Here is a 27,900-nt window from a genome sequence, read left to right on the forward strand (position 1 = left end):
AGCTCCAGTTGCAAAATGGCCTTCTCCCATTTCAAACTCAGAATGTTGCAGAATTAAAAGATTATCATCAACAACACGTTGTAGACAGCATATGCTTTCCTCAATCCATCTTTGATTTTGTCCCTCTGATAGTTTAATACAAATGTCTTTTTAAAAGATTGAGCAGTTGAGATTTTGAATTTACTTTGAGAATAAGTATCTTGGCACTATTTTTCCCTCACTATTATGCTGGGGGCAAGCTACACACTCAAGCCCTTCCTATCACAGAGCTCCAGCATAATACAGTGATTTTCTACACAGCTGTGTGCTCAGTGCTGGTACAGAAAAGACATCTGCCCTAACTATTACTCCTATTGTTTTTCACTAGGAAGAATGAGCATTGCTTGGCTCCTCAGGATTCTCAAGCACTTCCAGAGAGCACAAGCACTGGTTGCATACTAGCAGTACCTCCAGCAACAAAGGCAGGTTTTGTCAATTTAATCTCACTTTCATTATAGTCTGAGGATACTGGGTCCACTGAATACTCAGCAGAGTAATTTTTAACATCCTTTTTTTACCTCTGCCCTAAGCTGCAAAAATGGAAGGACATGTTGCCCCCTCCGCTGTCCTAAAAATTAAGACTCCTGCTGAGCTAATCTCAGATTAAAGAAAAAGAAAAACCCAAACCAGAAAATCCCACCACACCAAAGCCCTGCAAATGAATTTATTCACTGCCCTTTATCCTCTCAAAGAAGTTAGAAATTACAGGCTTTATTGATTCTCCATTTATTTTGAGAAGTATAAAATATGAAAACTAGTTTACAGTTCTGGCACAAAAAATGATGACGCAATAAGCACAAAATTTCTTTTTACAAATAACGCTATGTATCTTTACCATTTAAAAGTGTCTAGAGTTTTTCACAGCAAATAAACTTTATTCACCTATATATTTCTTCCTTATTAAAATATTAAATCTATTTAAATTGCACGTGAACACCTTGGTGAAGTAAACTAGAAGTAAAATTATGACAAATCTGTATATAAAGCAAACAGTCATTAGAAACTACATGGAATGGAAAAGACTAGCAAAGCCTAAATTGAACCTTACAAGGCTGACCAAGAAAATAAGAGACAAGATACCAACTGATATGGCACAAGTGATTAAATTATTGACAACTAGACAATAAGTAGAAAGTAAAGCCTATTTGAAGATCTTCACGGATCTAATACATTGCTAAAACATTTTGATGCAGAGGTTCTGTAACATTTAAACTGGCAAGAGTTTTTCAATTGCTAAACATTTTTTCACAAGATTACAAGGCATCTCCTTCACTTTATATTGGACCTTAAAAAGATACATTGGTAGATAGAGAATGTGCATAAGAAAACAAAATTTACACCAAAGGTTGCTGTAGTTGACAATTTACGTTGTTTTGACGGTAAAACAGTTGAGAAATTTATCAGCTAAAACAAACATCATTAACTTGCAACAGCAGAAGCTAGAACAATGAAAAGTATTTTTTTCTTGCTTTAAAAAACATACCTTGTTTCAATCTCCAGGACTGCTGAGGGGCTCAACCTACAGTTTCACTGCCAAAGCACTCACTTACACTATGCAAAATCAGGTCTGGAAAACTGAAGTGCCTGTAGATCAGGACCATAACTTTCACCTGGCAGTCTTACTTATCCAGACACTTGCACTGAATTCTATCAGTCAATACTAGGAGGTGAGTGGTGATTCAAGATGTCCAACCTGAAAGCTTTAGAGGCCCAGCTGCCATAGTGTTGTGTGTGCTCTGACCTTCTGGGTCACGTTTCTTTAACGCAAACCCTTTAACATTTCAAGCTGAGGATCCAAAAGCTCAAGTATCCAAAAGCTTACTGGTTTGAAGTCCTGACCTTCAAGCTTGGGCTGGTATCAAGTCATTTACATAATTGTTTCTTTCAAACTACAACACAACCAATTCACCCATTTTGGTATCTTTTCCAGGTGGTCAAAAGAGTATTTGATTTGCATCAAAACAAGAATAACTTAGACCACAGGGTCTGAAGCAGTGTTCCAAGGCCAGGTTGGATGGAGCTTTGAGCAATCTGGTCTAGTAAAAGGTGCCCCTGCCAATGGCTGGGGGCTGGAACGAGATGATCTTTAAGGTCTCTTCCAACCCAGACCATTCCATGATTCTAGGAATAGCATTGTTATGTTGCTTTAAGGAACAATTAACCAATGTTGACAATGGATGTATAATAAATGTTCCGTTATGTCATTCACATTAAGCAGCACAGGAAATACAAATGCACACTAGATTTCTCTGCACTGAAGCCAAGCTGATTAAAAATGCAGGAATACACTATATTCTCAAAATTAGCATTATATTATAGGCATGCACAACTTCACCTATCTAAGCAAAATCAGGAGGCAGGACCCAAAACATAGGCTTTGTGAAGAATTCAACAGTGCCTCAACATTTGCAATCTAACAAATTTTCACCACTTAAAATGAAGAGTGCCAATGTCATCATCTCCAAAAAATTTGTTTATAACCAGGTATATTAAAGCAAGTTTAGTCTATGTGAAGAAAATTTGAAAAATGATCAACCTAATTCAGAGAGGGAAAAAATAGCCTCAATAAATTACATTCTAAGATTTTCCAGTTAACCACCTATTATTTTTTTAATCTCAGTTTAATTAAATACCTCTTCGTTAATAGATATAGAGAATCTCTTTACAAAAGCAATCTATTTTGCCTATTTTGGTTGTTAAATATTACTTTCAAAGAAGTGAAAGTGACCAGTTTTACACATAATTTTAGATTCAGAGTATTGAATGAAAATGGAAATAAGACATTGAAAACACAGCAGTGCTACCAAATACAAAATACGCAGCTTTTGAAAAAAAAAGCAGCTCACAAGGCACTTACTATAGTGGTCCATTAAATAAACTGTATACATAGTGCACCCTTAAAACATCATTGTTATGCATCAAGCTTTTTCAGTGTTAAATGAGATTTATTAGAAACAACCACTGGGTTCTGTGTATTCTGAAGCAGTAATCGAGCAGCCTTGTTTCATATCATGTAAATGAAACAAATTAGAAGTGGGTCATATAAGGAGAGTATTTTATGTAATTTCTCATGTGAAAGCTTTTCTGTGCAGTGATAAAATGCAGTGTGGAAGGCCGTTCTGACACACACCTCTCCCCCTCCTGACCCCTCTGCCCTAAAAAGCTACATTCCTGCTACTGGAAGAGCCCGGTATCTTAATTACAATTGATTCCACCATCAACTACTGGTTTGGCTCATCATTTGCAGCTTTGAAATTAATGTGCATAACAGTGGCATTAAGCCACTTTCCTTTCCAGAGCAAAAACTGGCAGATTAAGTATCTGTAAAAATTGTACATTGTTTTAATGGCTTAAAATGCTGAGTCATAAATGACACACTTGATACTGATTTGATTTTTTTTTTTTTTTTGTTCACAACATACTTCAAAGGCCAGAAGAGCTACAGACCCAATCACATCTCCTAGCATTTCTCTGTGGGAACGGGTTCTTCATCTCCCTTTAGAAAGTATGCATATATTAAACCATACTTTTTAATTACTCCCACACTGAGAAAGCTTGGATCATGCAAACATATTTGCCATCTTCAGGTTTCCACAGTTGTATGTTGGACAGAATAAGGAAAGCTGTCATTCACAGAAGGATCTGTAGATTGGCCAAAGGAAAAGTTAACATTCTAAATCAAAAGCAGTCCCAAAACGTTAGCAAAAGGTACCAACTTGTTCAGGGGACTTCAATCTACTTCAGCCCGGTCTGTCACGGTACTTATTTCATCCATAAGCACCAAAGTGAGAAAACTTAAGTATTTGTCCAGAATTACCACACATTATCCATTCTCAAATTCTACTCTGCAGATCACTTACAAGCTCTCCAAATTCTTTCCAACTCAAATTACCAAAAAAAAAAGGTATCTAATCCTCATTCACACTTTTGCATAGTTTGGCATTTTCTGGATTTGTACTTTTGTTTTTTCTTTCATAGCTTTTGAGGGGACTCCTCTGTCACACATGCAAGTACTTCCAGCCTAAATCCTTCAGGAGCAAAACTGAGTCCCACTTAAGCAGCAAGCTGTCCAGGACCGCTTGACATTCTTCTTTCCACTCAAAGTAAAGATTACTCAGTTTTATCTGCACTTTCAGATTTTTCCCTTTGCATCATGCAGCGACGAACTATGCTGTCAAAACTTCCTAGGTAAAATAGGCCAATGATGCGAAAAATGCCCATGCAAACAACCTGGAAACAGAGAGAAACAGCTTTCAATTCATTTTGGACCCTGGATTGCACCATATTATTGAATCATAATATTAAAATAAAATTAAAAAAACTAGTTCTAGGCAGACATGTTCATCTTCAGAAAAGAAATTCACCAAATGAAGCTAATTATGTAACAGTTCAGGACTGAGTAGCAGAAAACACTCATAGCTCACTCACCAACTTGCTGCTTCAGCATGAAACTACTACTGCAGTTTCCTAAAACTAAGTGCCACGGTATTAACAGCCATTTGATGAAAAGATAATTCATGTTTGCATAATGTTCTACATTCTAAAAATTATAACAAGAGGTACTTTACAAATCCTACCTGCTGAAGACCTTCAGTAATAGAAGTGACTGGTGACATTCCACTTGTCAGTATTGACAGCATGTAACCATCTGATCCAACTGAGCTGTTGAAGTTCCCTTGCTGGATGGAAGGATTAAAAAAACAAAAAATCATTTACTCAGTTGTGACAAATCACGATGTGTCTTATTTCAACAACTACTCCTGATGGACACAGATAACTGGCATCACTAACAACAAATATTTCATTGTAAAAAAATATTGCCACAATTAAGAAACAAAATATTCAAAAATATTTTGGGCTATATAGCAACATTCCAAAAGGCACTCACTTAAAAATGGAAAAGGAAGTCAACTTCTCTTTAGAGAGAGGTGTGCTAAATTACTGCAGATTTTTACAAGATTTAAAGGCTGTAAATTTCTTCTTGAGGCATGTTTGTTTGCATAGAAAATGCAGGACAGTCTTCTCAGCTATAAGCATATTTCAGAAACAGAATTATACCCCAACTCCACCAGATCACCAACCACTACTGGAATTGTATGACAAATAGAGCTTGCCTTTTGTTAAAATTAGCTTGCTTATCACATTAGATTTGGTAAGGGGATGTATTTCAAATGCTAGGTAGCAGCTTCTCCTTCACCTACCTCAAAGATTTTTAACTGCAAGACACAGCTTGCTAAGCAATTCAGAGGGGAGAAAAGGGGGGAAAAGACACCATGAAGAAACCCTAACCAACCAAACAACTTTAATTACTTAACAGTAAAATTGCAGTTCTACAGATCTTACTCCCAGGCTTCTCTAATTTGTTTCCATTTGACTTTATGCCAGAAAACAGACTTTCTGAAACACTGTGGGACTAAAGCTATGGAATGTGAAATGAAAGGAAAAGGTGGAGCTCCTGAAGGAGGGTTAGGGGTGAATCTATGCAAAGTAGTAGAGGTTATTAGATTTGATTATTTCCCAATACACCTGAGAGTACACAAAAACCTTCTCGTTTCTATTTCAAACTCTCTGCTGATGGCCAGAGTGCATCATTAGTGTGAACTAAATATATGATCCAAAGTGTAAAAAGTATGGTATAAGTATACCAGATGCTTAAGATGAGAAAGGAGATTAGTTTTCCTTAATCACAAGAGAAGAATACTGTATTGAAGTAGTACTTGGTTTTAAAACAAAATCAGACAATTTTGTGTTTATGTGCTGTATTTGAGAAAACACTGTAAAAATTTCATAATTGAACACCTGCTGTAGATGTAAACTATGTTGAAGATCAAGAGTATTTGGAACTGCAAAGTAATTGCAGATTTTAGGATTCAATGGATGTGTTTTATAATCATGAAATTTCATGTTTGTTTCAATTCTGAGGTGCTTTATTAAGCATGCAGACATTCCCTAGCACAAAACATAAAAATCCTCAGAAAGACAGTACACTAAGAACAGCATTTTATATATTTTAATCCCTCATAAATCACATACTTCAGATATTAAAAGCCAAAAAAAGTCAATTGCCTTCCTATACTGTAAAATTATTTTTATATGAACTCATCTTCAAGAAAAATAAGAGAGTACAACAAGCTTTTGAGGTTAGACAAATGGTATTTAATACATAAAAAGTCAATAGTTTAGTGCTTTCAAGTCAGTCATAATCTGTCTTTGAGACATTGCATCATACTGATGCATCATTTTATTCTGTCCATGTACAACTTCAGATACCTTTTACTTCTGAGAGACTGTATAAAATTGTTTGTGGGCACAGTGGCAAAGGAAGAATAAAGCAAACAGCTCTTGTTCAAACTAACCTAAGAGAACGGTTTTGTGTTAATTGGTTTTGCATTTAGCTTAGCCATTATCTTACAGTCTCAGGCAAGCATGATGTGATCCTAGTCTCTTCAACACAGAACATGCTCAAAAACCACAATTTACTTACTATGGCATCTTTCACTATAACTCTGGCGACTTGCTCTGCTTGGCAAACAGACGAGGTTTCAGAAATCAGCTTTGTCTCTAAGGGCTTGAATAGAAAAACACCAGTTTAAGTTTGACTAACAACACACAGGAGAGAAAAACATGAAGGTCAAATCAAGGTTTAGGTCTTTTGTCACAGATTACATCACTGCTAGCAAGTGTCACCTAAAACACCCATTTAAACAAAGGTATAAGCACGTTCATAAATAATAGTCTAATTTTACAAAGGGAAATGACAACTTTTCCTTCAGTAGTACTTTTTTGTACATAGTTTATTGCTACTATGAAAGTGGGGTTTTTTCCCCCAAGTATTTTATTTTCAGTAGAAGCAAAACACTTCAACTATTTTTCCTCAATACTTACACTTGTTCATTTATGTCTTTTTGCCAGAAATGAAGCATAAAATGGGTCTGAAATATGTTATAAAACAGCTTGCTTTTTTTTTTTTTTTTTTTCAGGTCTACTCTAATACTGGGACTAGTTTAATTCTGGAATTATTATTTTTAAAAAGAGCACTTCTAGGGAAAAGTTGAGCAACTACAGGTCTCTCATCATCAGTTCAAAGTACTGCAGTAATTAAATTCCACAGAAAAGGGCCTATTTCCCAATATTTGTAGAATTATGAGTTCCGATTTCATCAAACAAGCTCACTGAATTTTATTTTTTTAGTATGTGTATTTTAAAGGTGTCCAGGGTCACATCAGGGTCTTTGCCAGCAGAAATCACATACAAAACCCTTTTACATGCATTCCTACAGTGATATGGCTCATATAATCAGATCTCCATTTCACAGCTCCTCATTTACTTTTGAGCTAACTCAAAAGTAAAGTTTGAGTATCAAACAAATCCAAATGAGATATAGGGATATCACAGTAATTCAAATACTCTAAATCTGGGAAAAAACAGGTGTTCAGGAGCAACAGGTAAAGTTGGAAATAAGGCAGACAGAAAGCAGCCATTAAATGCTTGATCTGGATACTCAGCTGGCCAAGGCATGGTAGTCATTAGTGAGGCAGCTACCACAAAAAAAAAACAAAAAACAAAAAACAAAAAACAAAAAAACAAAAAACAAAAAAAAAAAAAAAAAAAAAAAAAAACAAAAAACAAAAAAAAACCCAAAAAAAACAAAAAAACAACAAAAAAAAAACAAACAAAAAAAACTTACTGATTAAACACAGGAAAGCTGCAACCTAGCTCCTGATATTTTCTTTTACTATATTCAATGATTACATAGAAAAATGAGATGCAAGATAGAAGCATATGTTCTAAATATTAATTCAAATAAATGCAACAATAAATGAGTATCTGAAATGTCAGAGCAATACAATATTGCAGAGATTTCAGGTAAAGTATCACACCAGGAGCAAGTCATCCAAAGAGGTCATGTGGGCTAAAACAAAGCATAATTCTCTCCTGAAAGACAAGACTTTTTTGACAAATGAGATAAATCTCTCTGAATCTCTTTCAAAGAGAAATCTTAGATGAACAGTACATTCTCCTGGTGCCTGCTGGTGTCCTGAAATAGGCTATTATGAAGAAAAAAATCCTAGAGAATATGCAAGCTATACAAGTATCTGCAGATGTCTAATTCTGGCACTTTATGCGGATGTGTGGGAGTATACATTTAATACAGAATATCTGTACCAAGAAATGATGAAGTAAGAATTGTGTTATACAATCCCTACTGATTCCTATTCAAAGGGTGAAAGACAAAATGGAATTCAAACTCAATTTCCAATTATATGTGATGATGCATGTTGTAAAGATGACAGCCTTAGATACCAGATTTCTAGTTCACAGTATGCAAATAAAAAATAAGATATTTTTTTTTCCTGGCTACCTGATGCTATAGTCTGAACAGGGGGCTTGAATGTGATTTTTAGAATTATACTTCACATGTGTGGACACGGCAAATGACAAGAGGTGACTAAAGGTCAAAACTTTCACTTTAAGGTAATCCAAATGAAAAAGGCCTCCTGCTGCTGGCACATCCTTCTGAAAAGTATGCTGTCATTTCCACTATGAACACTGTGTGAAGAGAGTCTCTTTTCTACTGCAATACCAGAGAACAGCCATTACTGAACTGGGTCATTACATGCTTTCATACAATATGATTTAGTTCCTTCCTCTACTGAAGGAACTGAGGTTTACTTTGATCTGTCACATCTATCACAACAGCCACATATTATCAAAGATGCAAAATAGGAATATTATTTTTGGTTAATTAAGCTTTAATAACAAAACAGTAATTTTACAGTTTACCATCCCACACCAGTATTCTGATTGCATGCAGGAATACTCTGCAATGTTTCAAATCTTAAAGCAAGTATTTAATCTCAGAACAAGAAATTACTCAAAATTATCCTACAAGCTATATAACTCTTGAGTAGTTCAAAAATGGTAACATTTAAGTGTTTAAGAATACTTCTTAAAACCTTAATATGCTTTAAAAATACCTATTTAAAAATTGAAGGACAATTTACCTTTGTTTTACTTTCTTCTGCAAAGCCAGGAGTATCAGTATCTGGAGGATAGGCCACTGTTACGTAGACATTATAAGGTTTTACCTGTGTTTTACAAAAGCATTAAGTGTTATCTTAATACTGACAGCTTTAATGTGTCCCTTATAATTTCATCAATTTGTCTTGTAATTAAGAAGTTCAGCAAGCATGAATTTAAATTGCTTCTAAGGTTAAGTACTCAGCAATTTCAAGACTTGCAGCTTTGTCAACTGAGAAACAAAACAGCAAAGATTTTAAAAAGGTGGTTGTGGTGTTTTTTCTAATAAAAGTCCCTAAAAACTTTGCAAATTAATTGTTGAATCTCAGGAATAATATTAAAGTAGTTTAAGTCTATCCTTTTACCAATTTCAATTTCTAAAAGAAGACTAAACCTCTGTCAAATACCAGTACCCAACATCTATAAACACAAGGCTAAAAAGGCTTTCACTGAGGAAAAAATAAAAACAACAAAAATGTAAAATTCAAATTTGTTATCTTAAAGAGGTATACTCAAGTCTCAAGGCTTTTCAACCCATGGTATAAACTTGCAAGAGGTCAAAGTCTAAGGAGACAAAAAAATAATGGGAAAATATGAGGAAAAATGGAAGGTCTTACATCCAGGATTGTATTTAGCTATATATTTGTATGGATGTGTCATAGAATTATATCACTTAGTGCAATACTATTCAGAAACTGCTGCAATACAAATCTGTACTCCAATACAAATGAAAAAAAAGCTTTTAATGAAAATATTCAGAGGGCTACAATAAAGCAAAGTGTTGTAAAACACTAAGCATTTTTATTTATATTATGAAACCTTCTGTATTGAAAACACTTACTGATATACCACATTACACGCCCATAAACACCCTATTTTTAGTCTTGAATAATCCTGTCTCCACAAAAGTATCAGTCACCAGTCTGAAGAAAAACCCTGCGCTCACACTGTTCTAATTGGCAGACCAGAAGTGATTAGAGGCAGTTTTACCCCACATTCTTATCCTGATCGAGGCATACAATAGTGACTATGCAAGGGTCTAGAACCAAACACAGACATTATATATATAAAGACTTAATTACTCAAATATCCATTCTTGAAAGGAAAATGACAAAACTACAAAAGTAATTTTCAAATCAGTTTTATCTGTCTTACTACAATGTACTTACCCACCTTGTTCCACTGAATAATGAAAATAATGTTTGTTTGGTTTTGATCTTAAACATAAGCTTAGATCACTGCAGGATAAAAAGCCCATATATATCAAAATACACAGGAGTGAGTCACTGCAAATCAAATTTTTCTTTGCTGGACAATCATCAAATTCTAGCTTAGGAGTTTTACAGTTTCATACAGTTCACATACCACTTACCATGGACTCTCAAACCGGCAATCATTGGCCTGTCTCTCATGCATGCATATGATATCTTCAATATAATTTTGCACTTAGAACCTTGAAGAAGGCTTTTAATCAAAAGTCTTAAAAATCTAGTCCTTTTAATTAAAATAAAAGATTAAAAAAATGTCTGCACATATGGTCATACTCAGTTTTAGGAACAGATTCAATCTATTCCCTCTTATGCAACTGAAATCAGGTTAGTTTCTGCAACCCATGCAGAGGAATAGGATTGTACTGCTGCCAAATGAGGGCAAATAACACACAGATGCAATGCTGCAATGTGCAATGCTGCACAATACAAAACCCCCTCCACCTATTTAAATGAAAATGTCCTGTGCTGACAGCTAAACCGAAATTATTTATAACCAAAATGACTTAAAACTATTGCACACATACCTCCATTTGCAGGGCTTCAGCCAACCCTCGAAGAGCAAATTTCGTTGGAGAATAAGCTGTATATCCAAAGAGGCCTAATTGCCCAGCCTGAGATGATACAAATACAATCCTTCCCATCCTGCGTTCCTTCATGGTAGCAATCACTGCTCGGCTCGGGTAGACACTACCCAGGTAATTGACTGCCATTAATCTCTGCACAAACAACATTAATATTTGAGTATTTGAGCCACAGATCCAGAATTCTTCAGCTGTTTGGTCTTATTTATCAAAAAAAACCCTATTTCAGTCTGTTTTAACAATCAAGTTCACCAGATCTGTTCTGGCAAAAGAAACAACTGTTTTCTATTCTACAGCTTCATAAACTGTTTTATAGCTAAAAATCTTACTCCAAGCCAAAAGAAATCCTGCAAGTCTTAATAGCATCCAGGATACTGCTAATACTGTGAACCATATGGCCTTGAAGGGAAAAAGAAAAATATTTCAGGGAAAATCTAACCTGAACAGCCTCCAGGAAGCAATCCATTTATGCATGATGCATGAAAACATACTGAAAGTTTAAAGAGCTTTCTAAAACAGGAAACAGGAAAAATGCTATGTATTTACACGTTTCAGAGATTTTCTTCTTTGCCAGGATAAAGGGAAGTCTTTAATTTAATTCTCTACAAAACCTAAAACACAACTGATAGCCTATACAAGCAATAAAATGGATGATTCAAATTTATGATATAAAATTATGTCCATTTAGTATTTTCAGATGATTCAGCATTATCTGTACATGAATGGAGGCCTCAGGGCTGTGGGCAATTAGTAACCAAAATACAGGCGTTTTGGGGTTGCTTTTTTGTCTTTTCATCAGAGCAGCAGCTTCTCAAGCTGAAACAATTCGTGCATGTCAGAACTGAACACTGATAAAAACTGCATTTTTCTTAAGCAGGTTAAAAATACTTTTGAAAAACCTTCAACAGAAAAAAATTAACCTGTGTGAAATCGTTAGAGGAAAAGTTAGAGGCAACCTTTGCAAATCTGAAGAGATTCTGACAGCTAGCACAAGTCAAGTCTGCAGACACAGAAATGCAATCTAATTGCTAAAATGGTTAAATACGAAATTATCATATGATGAAATAAAGAAGTATGTTCACTCACTTCAAAAGAATTCACTTCAATATCCTCAAATTTTCCTGTAACTGATGTTCCTGCACAGTTTACAAGCATGTCAACTGGCCCCAACTTCTCCTGAGCCTGGAAGAGGGGACACAGGTTAAGATATTCATTATGAAGAAAAAACTTTCCTAGATCACCGTACCAAATAAACTATTTCCAACAGGAATGCAACACACAGACAGAAGTTTCTTAAGATATGTAGGTGAATCAGCTATTTTCTTACCTGTTTTAGAACATTCTCCACCTGTTCATAGTCTTTGGACACATCAACAGAAATACAAAGCACAACCTAGAAAAGAAAAGCGAAAGCACATTTTCACAACACACCAAGTCCAATAATTGTTGTCTTAGAGCCTTTCAAAATAAAACAAGCCCAATGCCATCTTTTCCACAAGATATTCTGGACTTCTTCCACACTTGAGAAAGCAATTTCTGCTACCTTCAAGCTCCTCCTCTTCACACACAGGTTCTAGTATAATAAAGATTACATTAAGAACAAATATGCACCTCATGATCTTCAAAGCAGTAACTTATGTACAATTGTACAAAAAGTACAATTTACTGTACTAAGACACTCTATTGACCAAGTTATTTACATGAAGTTTAGTAAAAGCTATTTTAACTAAGATAATCAAAATTCCCCAGTGATATATTTAACTTTCATCAGCTAAACATAAGTCAGACCATTTGTATGGCTTAAGCTCATCTTTAAAGAAAAAATGTTTTTTTCCACCTCACAGCAAGGCATGGTTGCAGCGTTACCCTGAAGCAGCAGAACCAGCACTGCAAAAAAAGTGTTCCAAAATTTAGAAAGCAAGTGTAATAACCCCACTAATTTTAGTGCAATGCACACTACCTCCTTATTTAATGATTTTTTTTTAAGAATAGTAGTTGCATAAAAAAAAACTTAGTTGCATAATATTTAATTGGGACACCTCAAGCACAAAGTGAAAATAAAATTTCTATGAGTAACTAACTCATTGCACAGTGTCACAAATATCTAAAAAAGTGAAGGCATGCATACGTATTTACTCTTTGTCTGGAAATCAGACATTAAGGGGTTTCATTTGAAAGATACAGAAAAATTAAAATAACCAGGAAAGAAAGAAGCAGAGGGGATGAGTGGGCAGGCAGGATGAAGGAAAAGAGATAATTATATGGTTTTCTTGAAGCTAAAAGTTGCCGTGTTTTCCTTGAAAGTTACTGACTCCTTTCAGCACGATGGTCTCAGAATCTAGGTTTTTAAACTGCTTCAAATCAACTTCTGGCCAAAAGCACAGCTTTTGGGTTACACTTCCAAACTGTAAGACTGCTGCAAACACCAGGTACTGACAAATAAGCTACTCTCTCTGCTAAGCCATCAACAGAGCTCTGGGGTAATTCCTCATCTTGAACAGAAAAGCCATCTCCTTTGCAATAATAGGAGGGATTCCTGCATTCCTGTTCCAACTTCTACCCTTTCTGGTACTTTGGTCAATTAATTTAAAAGTCAGAGATGAAATAAAACAAAGTTATCAGTAGTTTGTAACAAGTATGCTCATGACCACTGATCATGGAGCACGTGGGCAAACACACACACATAAAAAAGGCTCACCACAGTGTAACTAACTGCTTTGGCAGTCAGTGATTTGTCACTCCTGCCCCTGGTCAGACTGTGACACTTCTTAGCTGCATAAACAGAATCTGCCTGCCATTCCTGCACAGCAGGTTGGCTATTCCTGCCTCCCAGCATTGTGTGTAGTTGGACAGCAGAGTAAACTTGTGGCACAAGTTATTGGCAGGAATCCCCTTAAGGCATTTATTACATTTTGGAAACATTTATCTTTTGAAAAAGTTTAAGAACAAAACAGCAACTGAATGCAAACATTGAATTATCATTTGGATGTCTTTGCCAAGATCATTGAGGAGATGAAGTAAACCACAGTTCGCTATAAAAACTGGAGCAATTTTTTAATTTAACAGATTGCATAGATTAGTTACACTGTGAGCAACACACTCAGGAACTCCTACAGCTTTTACTGACTACTACAGCATTTTACAATTCACCTCTTTGCTTCTATTATCATTCATTCTTCCTGCTACCGTATACTAATTACCTTTACTCCAAAATATGGACCACAGATTCACATCTAGGATACAGAATATGCTACCACAAGCATTAATAAAGCATTAATAAAGTTTTCCCCAATAAAAGATCAACTCACCCCCAGTAAAGTAACTGAGAATATTCTAGATTAGAAAAAGGATTTTTAAAATATTGGAAAAAAAAAAAAACCTCTAAGGGTAAGGATATTTCTCCAGAGCACACCAACCTCATTTGAGGCTGCACCATCACCACTTCAAATCACAGGCAAAGGTGAAACTCGGGTTTGTCAACGCTACTTGGTTTCAAGTATGTATCCAAGAGCTGAACAGTGACAGCACATACCCAATAAAAAAGCAATCTTCCCTGAGGATCTCTGCCTCCTGGCTAGACACAGGACCATTCAGTGCCTTCAATGACACACACAACGAGATCTGCAGGCAGCTTGCAGATGACACCAACCTAGTGGTTTAGCTGACACACACCAAGGACAGGCTGCCATCCAGAGGAACCTGGACAAGCTTCAGAAGTGGGAATCTCATGAAGTTCAACAAGACCAGGGGCAGGGTACTGCACCTGGATTGGGACAATCCCCCCATTGATGCAGGCTGAGAGATGAACTGATTGAGAGCAGCCCTGCTGAGAAGGGCTTGGGGTTGCTGGTGGATGAGGGGCTGGATGTGACCCAGCCATGTGCACTCACAGCCCAGAGACCCAAACGTGCTCTGGGCTGCATCCAGAGCAGTGTGGGCAGCAGGGCTGGGATGGGGATCCTGTCCCTCTGCCCTGGTGAGACCCACCTGGAGCACTGCATCCAGCTCTGGGGCCCCAGCACAGGAGGGACATGCACCTGCTGGAGCACATCCAGAGGAGGCCACAGAAATGACCAGAGGGTTCAAGTGCCCCTCCTATGAAGACAGGCTGAGAGAGGGGCTGTGCAGCATGGAAAAGATTTCAGGCAAACCTTACAGCTGCCTTTTGGTACCTAAAGGGGGCCTATAAGAGAGCAGAAGAGGGGCATGCAATGATAAGACAAGGGAAAATGGCTTTAAACTGAAAGTAGGTTTAGATCAGATATTAGGTAGAAATTATTTACTGGGAGGCACTGGCACAGGTTGCTGAGAGAAGCTGTGGATGCCTCACCCCTGGAAGTGTTCAAGCCCAGGTTTGATGGGGCTCTGAGCAGTTTGGTCTAATGGAAAGTGTCCCTGTCAAGAGCACGGGAATTGGAACTAGACAATCTCTAGGGTGGCTTCCAGCCCAAACCAAACCATGATTCTGTGATCTAGTAAAGGTAACAGTCTGTGTATGTTATCTATAGTAGACATCACCTTTCTCTACAACCTTGCAGTAATCCTTTTGTACAGCTTCTCCATTCATCTTCTGTCACTTAACAGCTTTTGATCTGTTGTTCCAGAGCCAGCTGTGCCCCAGACTGACTGCCTTCTCCAGTTCTGTTCTTTCCATTCAGATCAGTCAGGCTTCCCTGAGATCACGTCCACAACCCAACAACAGCTACAGAGGAGCCAGCCTGCCCATCACCTCAGCTGCCAACTGCTTAACCTGGCTGCAAGACTGAAACTGCTTCTGCAGAAAAAGTCCTAGTCACTCCACAATGGAGCTTGCTCAGCCTTGAAGGTGCTTTTGGAGATTTTTACTGAAACTCCTAGGTACATGCACCGAATAATAGTCTTTTTAAAAGTCAGCATCTATCAAGCTAGGACAGATTTTAACAAGAACATCCTGACACACTGTTTGACAAGGGATTAACTGTAATGCTAAGCTTGGAAAACTGCTAGAGCAGCTAAAAGAAAATGGTTATCAGGATTTTTTTTTTTTTTAATGGGCAAAATGCAGCTTTTCCTCACCTCAAATGGCTTAGGTTTTCAAACAAAGTTGATCTGAGTAAGGCAGCATGCACAGAAAAAAAAAAATACAACCCAGCTTGAGCCACTTGACAAAAGTATAAGGAAGCAAAGACAGAATCTTATCTTTCAAATGGAGGTATTAAAAAATTTCTATCAGCTACTATACTAAAATTTTTGCCTGCAAATATTCAGCTTTTTTCATTGCTTCTTTTCAACAGAATATCTAATTTATCAATTCAAATCTCTGAAGTTCTTGAGAGCTTTAAAATAAGTTCTCAAGTGTAAATAAATTATCAAACCAGCTGGGATTGAGAGCACCCCAAAAATTATGGACAAATAAATTGCTTCTATTTGTGATCATAAAAGTAACTTAGTTACTAAGGTACTTTCATGATCAACAAAGTTCTGGAACACAAGGAAGTCAAATATGTTAACAGTTTCAGTACTATTTACCCTCTCCCCTTATCACTCAAGGTTGCATGTTTTGAATACAGCAAGCTTAGCTATTCTAAGCTAGTACTTCTGCAAGCTCTAAACCATTGCCTTCATGCACTAGTGCATTATCTATTTAGCAAAGCAGCTCCTCTGTTTAGAAGTCTCAGAACTTCACAAATTTAACTTGTGTAACTGGGACAGTACTTATTCAGGAAAACGAACAAAAGTATGAAGTAGTGAAATAAACCTGGGAACAAGTAGCTAAACTTCTTTCCCAAGACAGATGCTGTATTTACGAATTGCAAAAAAAACAGTATTTGAGGAAAAAAAAATTGGTTCTTCCACTTCATTTGAAAAAATAAAATGCTTATCAAGTGACAGTAAATTGCAGCTATCCAAAAAAGCATTCCACACCTACAGATGAAGACATCCTTTTCTAAGAAAAGCAGGCTAATGCACTAGCTAGCCAACATCAAATATAGCAAGAGCTCAGAAACCTCATGTAAACAGACTGGTATTCCTGAATCCAAATACTGAGTCCTCACTCAGTTTTGTCAAACAGCTTTGTTTTAGAGACAGGACCAGTGAACTACATTTAGTCACTGTCTTAAACAAAACACACAACAGGCCCTCTTAGCAGTAACCTTACCTGCTTGTCATTAACAGAGTACTTTTCTATTTCCTTCTTCGTCTGCAACAGCTTGTTCTGAAATGGACACAAAGACAACTGAAACTTCTGAGAGCACTGTTAACCCTCAGTACTTCAACAAGGCTGAAAAACATCCCCCTAACCACGCCCCCCAAGTCATCCTCAACTAGTTACAGCATTTTACCATCATTTTGAAGACTTACAAAGATATGAAAACATTAAATTTATCAAGAATTCACTTCTCTGTTTTTCAATTTGTGTTCTAAAGTCAGTAACGACTTCTATAGATTTAATGCTTTTGTTTCATGCTACAGAGAGCACCTAAGACTGTAGGTATTGATTCTTCTCCTTTATTTTGGTTCTATTTTATATTTATGTGATATTACATAAACCTTCCTGCAGAATGATCACTGGAATGAAATTATCAAATCCCCATAATTTGGTAAATTCAAAGTGTAATAAATCCTTTCAAGAAAAATTCTCCAAATTCTGACTACATTCAAGGTTATGTAAAGTATGTTCTCAAGTGTATGTAAATCAACAAATCAGCTGGGACTGAGGCCCTCCAAAATTAAGTGCTTTTGTTCCCAGAATAATTAGGTTTTTTGCAACAAATAAAACAACAGCCTATTATGAAAACAGAGTCATTCAAATGAAATTCTGAATACCTCTTAGTTAAAAAGCAACAACAGCAACAACAATAAAAAAAAAACCCAAAGCAATGCTTTTTCTTCCAAAGCTGTCTTGATGAAGAGTTTTTCACTAGTAAAAAATATGATACAATGCTGATTAGACACCAGTATAGTTTGTGAATTTTAGAGATGATTAAACTCCCACGTGTCACTTACTGTAGGGAAATTCTACAGTTTTAACCAATATAGGGGTTTTCCTGATTCTGTGCTCTGGCACAGATCTAGACAATGCTATAACAAATGCCAATAACAAATGCAATAGCACTGGCAGTAGTTTTAAGGCAAGCTAATCAAAAATTCCATGTTGGGCTATGCTTCTTAAAAAGGCAGCCACCTCTGCTACTCAAATGCATTAACTTGGAATGCTTAGGGTCCCCTTAAAATACACACTGAAGAAGTATGAATAATCATCAATCCCAGAATTATTCCCACCTATACAGATTTTATGAACAGTTTAGCCCACTTACCTCATCCCTTGCAATCAGTGTTATGAAAGCACCTTGCTTATAGCATTCAATAGCAATACATTTTCCAATCCCACTGGAGCCTCCAGTTACCTAAAAGTTATTTGAAAAAATCAGTGTTAGTCCACTATTCTCATCCCTTCTCACACATGTATGAGTCAAACCACAAGAAATTTCTAAAAACATACTGAGGCTAAAATATCACGCGATGAGATACGAACACAGGAGGTGCACTAAAGTTAGATTACTTATGGAGCATGAATGAAATGTAAGATCTGAATAGATCAATGAGCCTTTGTTTCTACCCTAAAACCAGTTCTATCTCAGTGGTAATTTTTGGTTATTTCTGTTGCCAGGCACACTTAGAGCACTCCCACGTGGGTGCTGCCACATGTTCCACAGGCTATTTCTAAAAGCATGTTGTTAAAAGTTTGAAATTGCTGTTAATGCCACGATAGTGCCATTACATACTGCCCCCTCATACCTGGCCACAGTAGAAATTACTTGTAAACTCAGCTATTGCAGATTGTTTTCTGATTATGTCATCATGTAAACATAAACAAAAAACATCTTCTTTCTTACTAAAAGGAAAAAAACCCCATAAATTCAATAATTGGCACTTTGTAGTGTCTTTTTCAGTCCCCCAGTCAGAACCTTGAATGCCCCCATTCCATCCAGTTTAGTGGGGATGCCAGCGTCTAAACTTCCATAACCTTTTTTTCTTCCTCCAAGCTGTAACACCTGGATAGTCTTATACACAAACAGGAAGTTAATATTTCTTTAATATTAGACAAATACAAGTTGATGGCTAAAGTCCTGCATCATATGCTGCAGGAATGTACCCTTGACAAATCATACCAACATACAGGTGAAGGTCACCTTACCAACTCTCTCACTACCTTCAATAAACCTATTTATGAACTGCCTGTGGAACGAGGTGTAGATGACAATCCTGACCTCTCTTTTTGACTAAAATAAAAATGTCTGCCTGACATCTTTAGGTGACTTGGATCAGTCTCAGACTGCATGAACCTTCAGCTATAGGACGCTAGTATCTTCCTTATATACCAAAGTTATCTGAATTTTCCTTAAACAGCATAGTAGAAGTAATATTAAGAAAATATTGGAACAAAATACCTAGAAGCAACTATTTTAAAGAAAAACACATTGATTAAATTAGTTCAGAAGAATTGGAAGAAGATGAAATTCAGATTTCTTCAAAAATCATCACCTTTTGCTCTTTATCAAAACCTTTCCAAAAACTCCAACAAAAGGTTACCTCCTCCATTTTAAGAAAAGGCATTGAGCTAATTAGTGCAACAGCAAAGATCCCAATCTCTAACTACATATCCTATCAAAAGCCTTGCATTGTCTCCTCATTAGGCAATGTCTCAGTTTTCTTTTCAGAGATGTATTATCCTCAAAATTCTTTCCACTCCCGGAGGCAGTAAAGTCAGAAGAGTCAGAAGTACATTCCCATGAGTCACTAAACTCTTCTTTCATTTGAGTATTTTACCACTAGCCCTCAAAAACAGCTTAGTGCAAATAAAATAATCCCAGCAAAGGTTTACAACACAATCCACAGTTTCTGACTGGTTCACCTTGAGCTGCAAATGGGCCAAGAATGGGTGTAGCACTCACAAAGACTAATTTCAGCTCTTTAGGCTTCCTCTGTTATTAGAGAGAACTGCTTCAGATTAACTTCTAACTGACTCTGCAAGATCAGCTTCACACTACCCAAACCTCTGAGGATAACTCCAAGACGTATGTCTTGTTCTAGAAATGCAAAACCCTGTCTGTAGTATCATGAACCAACAATGACGGCTTTCAGAGTAAGTCCATAAGAGTGCCAGTGTTAGTTATTGATTTGGGACTTCAGCAGAACCACAGAACTATTTCAGTGTTTCATGATGGAAAGAAGTAACAAATACACTGAAATTCTTAAAAGAGATTGCAATATTTCAATACATATCTGAAAAGATTAAAATAGTTTGATATATTCAGGCAGACCTTAGATCCACAGAATGTGTGAGATTCTTCTGCAGGCCAGCAGCAGGTATACCAGCACTAATCAATGGGCATGGAAGATTGCTCCAATTCCAACTTTTGGTGAGACAGCTGATTACTACCAGCACAAACTGGTGACTATCAAAAATGGGTCAACTACACAAGCACTTGAGGAATTCTCTGCAGGTGAGGCTACAGGCATCAAAACTCCAGCTTGTCAAACAACGTTAACTTCATTTCAGAAAGACAATGTTTGAAATCATGCAAGGAACAGAAAAAGAAAGTTTTTATTTACAGCCACACCTGGATAGAGCTCATATCAGATTGGCTGATGATAAAGTGCAATATCAAATAGCTGAGAACTTTAGTATTTAGGTGGGAGGCTGCTAGAAGCACGTGGGAGGTTATTATGCATCTTTCAGGAGCATTCACCATGACTGGTAATGTAATAGCAAAATAAAAAACAGAATCCAACATCAATGAAAAGTTTGCCTTGTGCTGTAATGAAGTTTACCTAAGAAAATCTATGAGGTCTTTTAGGTATGTAAGTTCCTAACACATGCTCAGAACTAACAGAAGAGCACATACCTACTCTGTTAAAGACAACAGTATTACAATTACTTACTCTAGTGACCAATGGTTCTACACTGCTACTGCATTTTGTTAATTCCAGACATGTGAATTGCCACCGGCCCCATTTTTAAATTTTACTGTAACTCAGCCTCAGAGGAGTTATCAAAAATAAAAAATATGGCCATTGCAGCTTAAATTAGTAATTAGTATTTTGACAACAAGGCACAATTAAAACTTAGTATTAATTCAGATGTTCAGAATTCAGTACTACCAGCCCTTGAGCAGTGTTACTGAGCTTTTTCTATGCTTAAAAAGAACAGGTACCAAACTAGGAATTCCAAGAAGTGTCTGGCTCCAAGTTCCTTAATTAACAGAGTTCAACTTCTAAGAATCTGAATTTTCCTTAAGAATCATAGGATTTAATTCCCCCTTATAAGTGGAAACGGTGGGGTGAGGTACAGAGAATTGATCTATTAGAGCTTTGAATTTGAGATACTGGAAATTCACCTCAATTGATGAGACAGTCCAAACTCAGTGAAGTGTCATCAGAAATGATCAAAATCAAGACTTGATACGGCATCTCCAATAGAACTTAAGAACTTTCACTTTGAATTGGATGCAAGCTGGATGGGATGCTTTTAGTCATTGCTGTGATAGACAGTTCTACTGAAACAGAATGTGCCTTTAATCTACTCTAAGTGGTTAGCATGCCTGACTAGTCTCAAAATGACCTCTTGTTGAACCACTTGGATGTGTCCAAACCACAGATCTTATCACTCCCAACACCGAGGTGAGGGTGCTGAGACACCAAGATGGGCTTTCCTTAAAAAGCCAACCACAGCTATCAGGCCAGGCTCTGCACAGGAGTGGGGAAATTACTGGACTAGAGATGACCCACGTGCAGGAGGGTTCGTCACGATCATCCTGAGCTACATCCATATGAAAAATGGCCTCAAACTGAATGGGAGACAGTCCCAAGCAGATAACATATTTCCATTTCCTGCCATTGCTAATCCAAACTTTGATAAACTGCATTCATAACATTGAGACCTCAGGGGTTTGGGTTTTTTTCAGAAATTCAACCTGGTTCAGAAAGATTAAGGCTGAAACAAGGGGACAGGATTAACATTATTATTTCAGCAAGGAGTTTTTAAGCATCACTCAAGAACTTTTGTAGAGAAAACTTAAGAGAGAACTTGCACAGAGCAGGTGCAAGGGCAATTAAATGCGGTCCGAGTGAGCTCAATGCAAATGCAACAGTGGTAACTGCCTTAGCCTATTTTCATATTCCTGTCTCCTGTTACAGCCAGCTACCAAAATACTAGCTTATTCTCACAGAATCTGTGACATGTCTGTAGCTTGAGACCAAAGGAGTGAGATAAAGCCAATGGCAAAATAAGAAATGTATAAAACTGCCTTCTGAATCTCAAAGGATGAAGAAGATCAGCATATGAAGCAGCATCTCTACAGCACAAAAATAACTTTTACACCCTTTCTTTGAAAATGTTTTCCTAGGCATGCAAGAAGTAAAAAATGTATCAAGCATCTTAGAAGCATTTTGTTTAAAATAAGCTGAATCTAATGCCTGAGCCAATTTAAGAGCAGAGAAAGCCCTCACCATTTAATGGTGCTAGCTGGGGTAAAGAAAATACGTAGCAGATAAGGACTGGGGTGGGGGGGAGGTGAGGAACCCACAAGATTAGACGATGAGTAATTTGGAGTTCTCTAGACTCTCACTCTGAATAGCACTCCTATTCTTTTCTAAGAAAAAGAGACTCTTATAATTCTATGATTTCTCCAGAAACCATGTCTTGCCTAACACAGCAAGGGCTTCTATCACACAAATGACAGTGGGAGAGGACAAAGAAAAAAAAAAAAAAAACCTTCTAAGTTTTCTGCTTCAAATTCCTACCCCAAATGGCAGCCAGAATAAGTCATTTAGCCATAACTCAGACATCTCCTAACCACAACTTTTAGGAGTAAAGAGAAATAATTTTTATGAAGGATTAAAAGTGAAAAGAACGCTGACTTAAGTTGAAAATTCAATAACTGGTATGTAATAGCCTCTGAAATTGCCCAATGACCTTCCTTCAGAAATGTAAGATATACTTTCATTATACTTTCAACAGACCCCTAGAAAGAAATGTGTCTAGGGAAGAATGACTTTTTCTGCTTCAGTAAAGCAATTTATTCAGGTATATTTTGAAAAAATCATAGTGTGCAATAACAATCACCTGCCCTCTTTAAAGGGCTCAACCAGCTATATACACAATTCTTTTACTTATTTCAATAGTGGGTTTAACTGAGGCCTGATACTTAAACAGATTTTGCTATTTTTTTCTGTGAGAATACTTCAAAGAAGCCCTTACATAGTTACGTTCCTTAAATATTTTCATGAAGTCTCTCAGTCATTTCAGTAGCAGAGAATGTTCACCCCCAGCATATGAGAAAACAATTCACTTTACACACACAGCATAGAAAGTCTTCTTAAATAGTATTTCTGATTCATATTACCATCATCCAATACTTTTCCTTATGCATGACACTAGGGAATCTGAAATCCACAAGTACAAGTGTCCAGCATTACTAACAGCACCTACACATATAAGAACTACTGACCTCCAAACCAACTGTTCCATATTTCATTAGTTTGCATAAAAACTTTAGGAGCATAACTGAAGTCAAAATAAAACAAGCAGCTCTACAAGTGGTGGCAATAATAAAACTGCCTGCAAATTTTTATTTGTATAATCAAGCTGTATATCTTACAGCCTTTTTCTTCATCACTATGTTATTATAGTTAGTTATCTAGTTGAACTCTTAATTTTACAGGACTTGCAGGAATACTGTTGTTCAGACTTCCACTAGTATCAAATTGAGCTTAAACTGCTAATTAGAAGCAATGGTTACAGGGAGGCTTCTCCAACAGGAACAGTCTCATCATTTTCAATATGAACTTGTTTAAATGAACCCTTCTGATTAGAAGAGCCAGCACAATAGCTTTTAAAGAGTTTAATCACTACACAGAATGAACAAAATTCCATGTGATCACTACATATGTAAATAAATAAAACCAACCAACCAAAATCCATGTATTTTTAACGTTTGCTATTCTATTTCTTCATAAAAGTCACAGAAAGCCTGTAAGTTTCCTTCACCTTTGCCTCAATAATCATTACTCCTTCAGGGAAAGAGCCATAACCCAAGAACCTTAATGCAACCTTGAACACACTTCACACAGAATATGATGCTGTAAAGCCAGTTACAGCACCCAAGTTCACACCTACTGCATAAAGCAACTTGGGAGCACTGTTGCAACCTGGAAACCTCTTAATCATTCTGGGGAAAGCTCCATCCCCCAAAGAGGAACTCCAAAATATAATAAGGAAAAAACCAAACCAAAACTACTACAGTAAACTTAAACAAATAGTAAACTGCGGCTTCTCTGTACAAAACACACCCTGGAAGTTTGGAGATAAACTAAGAAAACTGATTCTAGGACCCTAAATATTTTGAACCACTTAACTCATTTGTTATCATCTGCCCAAATTCACTATTTGTGATCCCTCTGAAAGCACCTGGGTAGTATTCCCCCTTCTTCTGTGCCACTCTTCCCAAGCCACATACTCATATAACTTCCAGTGAAACACTATTCATGGACTCTTTCAACAGTGTGCTCTTCCAAAGATTTCCTTCTACCATCTTGTCAAAATATTGCTCAAAGACATCCCTATCTATGTGCTTAAGGATAAAAGAGCAGCCAAGTGCCATCTGACCACTTCCTTTGTATTGGTTTTTCCACTTCCTCATACCCGAGTTGGTTTTTTAGACCAAAGAGATCATAGATTTGGCCTTTGGTTTATGCGTGTGTACAAACACCACGTCACTACCCTGGGAGATGCCAAAAGAAAACTCGAGGTAACCGGTGGCTTGGAGAGCACAAAAGGAATGTCTCAAAAAGCCAGCGCTGAGACTGGAAGATGGTGACTCAGACCATCGCCTTAAGCCAACCGGGACACACAGCGGCTGTCAGAGCCATCGGGACAGGTCATTTCCTTATCACCCGGCACTTGTGGCTCCCGGTGTTTTGGTAGCTCGGGGTGCCACCGCCGGCTTCCCACGCCTCCCCTCGGAGCCGCGGGCACCCCGGGGCTGGCGCTGACCCCGCTCCGGGTGCCCCGACCCTCCCTTCCCCTTCCCCTTCCCCGCCGAGAGCCTTCCCGCTCTCCCCGCGCCTGCAGCGGGCTTCCCGCAGCCGTGCCCCCGGCAGCCCCGCTCGGAGAAAGCAGAGAAAGCGGCTTCCTCCCCTCCTTCCTTCCTCGCTTCGCTTTCCCGGCGCAGGCCGGGCGGCTCGGGAGCCACCCCCCGGCGCCGAGGCCGAGCGGCAGCGCCCGCCCGCTGCCTCCTCCCGCCGCGGAGCGGCACGGCCACCGGGAACCCGCCCCGCGCCCTTCCCCAGGGAAGCCGCACTCACCACGACGTGCGCGCCGGGCAGCTTCAGAGACTTGGGGCTGATAAGCGGCGACACCATGTACAGCAGGAGGACGAAGGCCACGATGAAGGCGGCGGCCAGGAGCAGCATGGCTTGGGCTGCGGCGGCGGAGGAGGGCCGGCGGGCGGGCGGGGGGCCGAGCCCCTCAGGCTCAGGCGGGTGCTGCGGCACGGGGATAGCGGGGCCGCCCGTCCGCTGCCCGTGCCGCGGCGGGACCGGCGGGGACGGCGCTGCCGCGGCGGGAGCGGGAGCGAGCGCGGCACGGCGCGGAGGAGGCGGCCGCGGGAGGAGGGGCCGGGCCCGGCCGCCGCTCCGCCGCCCCATTGGCTGCCGGGGCGGGGCGCCGCCATTGGCCGGCGGGCGGGGCCGAGCCCGCGGATTGGAGCGCGCGGCGGGGCCGGGCCCGCGGATTGGAGCGCGCGGCGGGGCCGGGGTCATGGACGGAGGCAAAGGGCGGCGGGCAGCGGGAGCGGCTCCGGGCCCGGCGGGCGCCCCCTGCGGGCGGTGGCGGTGCTGAGCGGCGCCCCTCGGGTGCCAGCTCATGGCGGCCGCTCACGGAGGGCAGCGGGGAATGGTCCTGGTCCGGAGAGCCCGGCCTTGGCCGCGGAACCGGCGGCAGGGCAGCGTGAGGGCGGGCCCGGCCCCAGAGGGGCGGTGCGCGCCGGCTCGGCGCGGTGGCGTGGGCTGGGAGTTCGCCCTGAATGCCCCGTCAGCGAGGCGGGAGCTGCCGGCCTCGGAGGGAAAATCCACTGACGGTGGTTATCATAAAATCGGAGAATGGTTTGGGTTCCAAGGGACCTTAAGGATCACCTCGATGCAATCTCCTGCCGTGGGCAGGAACACCGTTCACCAGACCAGGCTCGAAATCCGGCCTGAGCGCTGCCAGGCACGGGTCATGCGCGGCCTCTGTGGGCAGCGTGTTCCAGCGCCTCATCGCCCTCACAGAAACACAGCAGTTCGTCTGCACACCCAACCTAAATGTCCCCTCTTTTAGTTCGTACCCAGTCCCCTTTGTCCTGTCACTACAGTCCTTGACAAAGAATCCCTCTCTGTCTTCCCTGTGGGTCCCTGAGTGTTCTCTTCGGATACTGGGAGGTTGCCCCGAGGTCTTTACACAACCTTCTCGTACACAGTACGAAGCACCTGTTTGTACACAAACTTGTCAATACATCGCCTGAGGTAATGTACCAATTGGTCAATAGGTGCAGATTGGTAATGTGTCAATTGGTAAGGTACCTATTGACATGACGAAGGAACGTTCCTGCAATGTTCTCTCGGAATGGTTTGAGAGCAGAGAGCTCTCCCTTGGGTGGGAAATATCGTGTGTCAGTGAGGTAGAAAGCATAAACCCTTTACGCAAGATAATGAACAGACTTTATCACGGCGTGTTTTAAAGCCTATTTGACATCCTCATTCCCGTAAAAACAGATGCAGGTTCTGTAGGACTTGATTTGCACAATGGTTGAGCTCCACTGGATTCTGCTGGCTGCAACTGATTTTCATGCTGCTCTCTTCTAAATCCAAAATCTTTTTCAGCATGGCGTTCTCTGCTGAGTGAAACTACAGGTTTTTCATGTTACTCACATTAAAAGAAGATAAAAGCACAGTTTTCAGCTTTGAGGCAGAATATTAGAACAAATATTAAAACAAACAAACCCAAGCAGTTTAAATAAATATATTATGTATATTTGATTTAGATATTTATTCAGCAAATTTTCATTTAAATTATAATTATTTATAGCTTAAAAACTCACTCAGATTACTTTTTCTCTAGTTAATATGCAGTCATTAGCTTGTACAAAATAACAACCCCCCCCCAAAAAAAAAAACCTCCAGCAAAACAGAGGAAAAACTAAAATCCCGTAGGCAAGAGGGTGTGCAGAAGGGCGTTGGAAGTAATATTGTTGAGGAGGAGATTAGAAGTGGTGAGTAGGTGGAAATGGAAACAGAGTTGTGGGCAGGGATTATACAGTTTTCAGGGTGAGAACAAAGGACCTGGATTCGATGCAGTAAAAGGATGAGAAAATCAAGGATTATTCTGGAAATGGGATTGACCCGGAATATGTTTTTGGTGCCATTTTGAGTCCAGTGCCTCAGAGGTGGAGGCACAAGGAAGTGAGAGGAAGATATTGTGCATTATAAAATGCTAGCTGCTAGGGTGACATCAATGGAAGTGGGTTTGCGATCCATCTAAGGAAAGTATGTCAATTATGTTGCTAGCAGAAGTCAAAATAGGATGTGGACAGGAAAAAGCAGCAACCAAATATGTTCATTTCCTCTTTTACATATGGGACAATCTATATGTGCTGTCTTTTCAAAAACATCAAATTGATACAAAAGAGGAGAATAATCAGATAATAACTATAGGCTATTTCTAGACCTCCACCACAAAAGACATTGAGGCTTTTAAAGCTCAAATGTCAGCAGTATAGAGCAAAACAGACAGAAGTAAATCTGTCTTTCACCATACAACTCTCAAGATCAAGGTGAGGTGAGGATGTGAGTACAAAAAATCATCTGCACTAAACTCCCAGTAAAATGAAGGTTACCTTGAACTTGTGATATTGCCTTGTTCAGTCACAGTTAAATGTTCACAGCTTACTAGACTAGTGGGGAAGCTC

At 39.0% G+C, this 27,900-nt stretch overlaps 1 protein-coding gene across 1 annotated transcript; it reads right to left on the bottom strand.

Moving 5' to 3' along the window:
• Positions 1 to 725: 725 nt before the first annotated feature.
• KDSR (3-ketodihydrosphingosine reductase) lies at positions 726 to 25,732 on the bottom strand. The gene is made up of 10 exons (XM_056483622.1): positions 25,262 to 25,732; positions 18,211 to 18,300; positions 17,052 to 17,108; positions 12,240 to 12,305; positions 11,999 to 12,094; positions 10,856 to 11,047; positions 9,045 to 9,128; positions 6,524 to 6,607; positions 4,617 to 4,718; positions 726 to 4,269 (listed from the first exon to the last, which is right to left on the bottom strand). The coding sequence occupies exons 1-10, from the start codon at positions 25,715 to 25,717 to the stop codon at positions 4,150 to 4,152; spliced, it is 1,347 nt and encodes a 448-aa protein (XP_056339597.1). The 5' UTR covers positions 25,718 to 25,732; the 3' UTR covers positions 726 to 4,149.
• Positions 25,733 to 27,900: the final 2,168 nt, after the last annotated feature.

Source organism: Oenanthe melanoleuca, chromosome 2, assembly GCF_029582105.1.
Source record: "Oenanthe melanoleuca isolate GR-GAL-2019-014 chromosome 2, OMel1.0, whole genome shotgun sequence".
Taxonomy (NCBI): Eukaryota; Metazoa; Chordata; class Aves; order Passeriformes; family Muscicapidae; genus Oenanthe; species Oenanthe melanoleuca.

Excerpts from the sequence above, each read along its gene's own strand:
- KDSR (XM_056483622.1), bottom strand. The coding sequence starts at position 25,717 with ATGACCCCGGCCCCGCCGCGCGCTCCAATCCGCGGGCCCGGCCCCGCC. Across the intron at positions 12,306-17,051 it reads ACTCTGTTAATGACAAGCAG|GTTGTGCTTTGTATTTCTGT; the intron begins GTAAGGTTACTG and ends TTTCTTTTCTAG. Across the intron at positions 4,719-6,523 it reads TTATAGTGAAAGATGCCATA|CAAGGGAACTTCAACAGCTC; the intron begins GTAAGTAAATTG and ends CCTTCCATCCAG.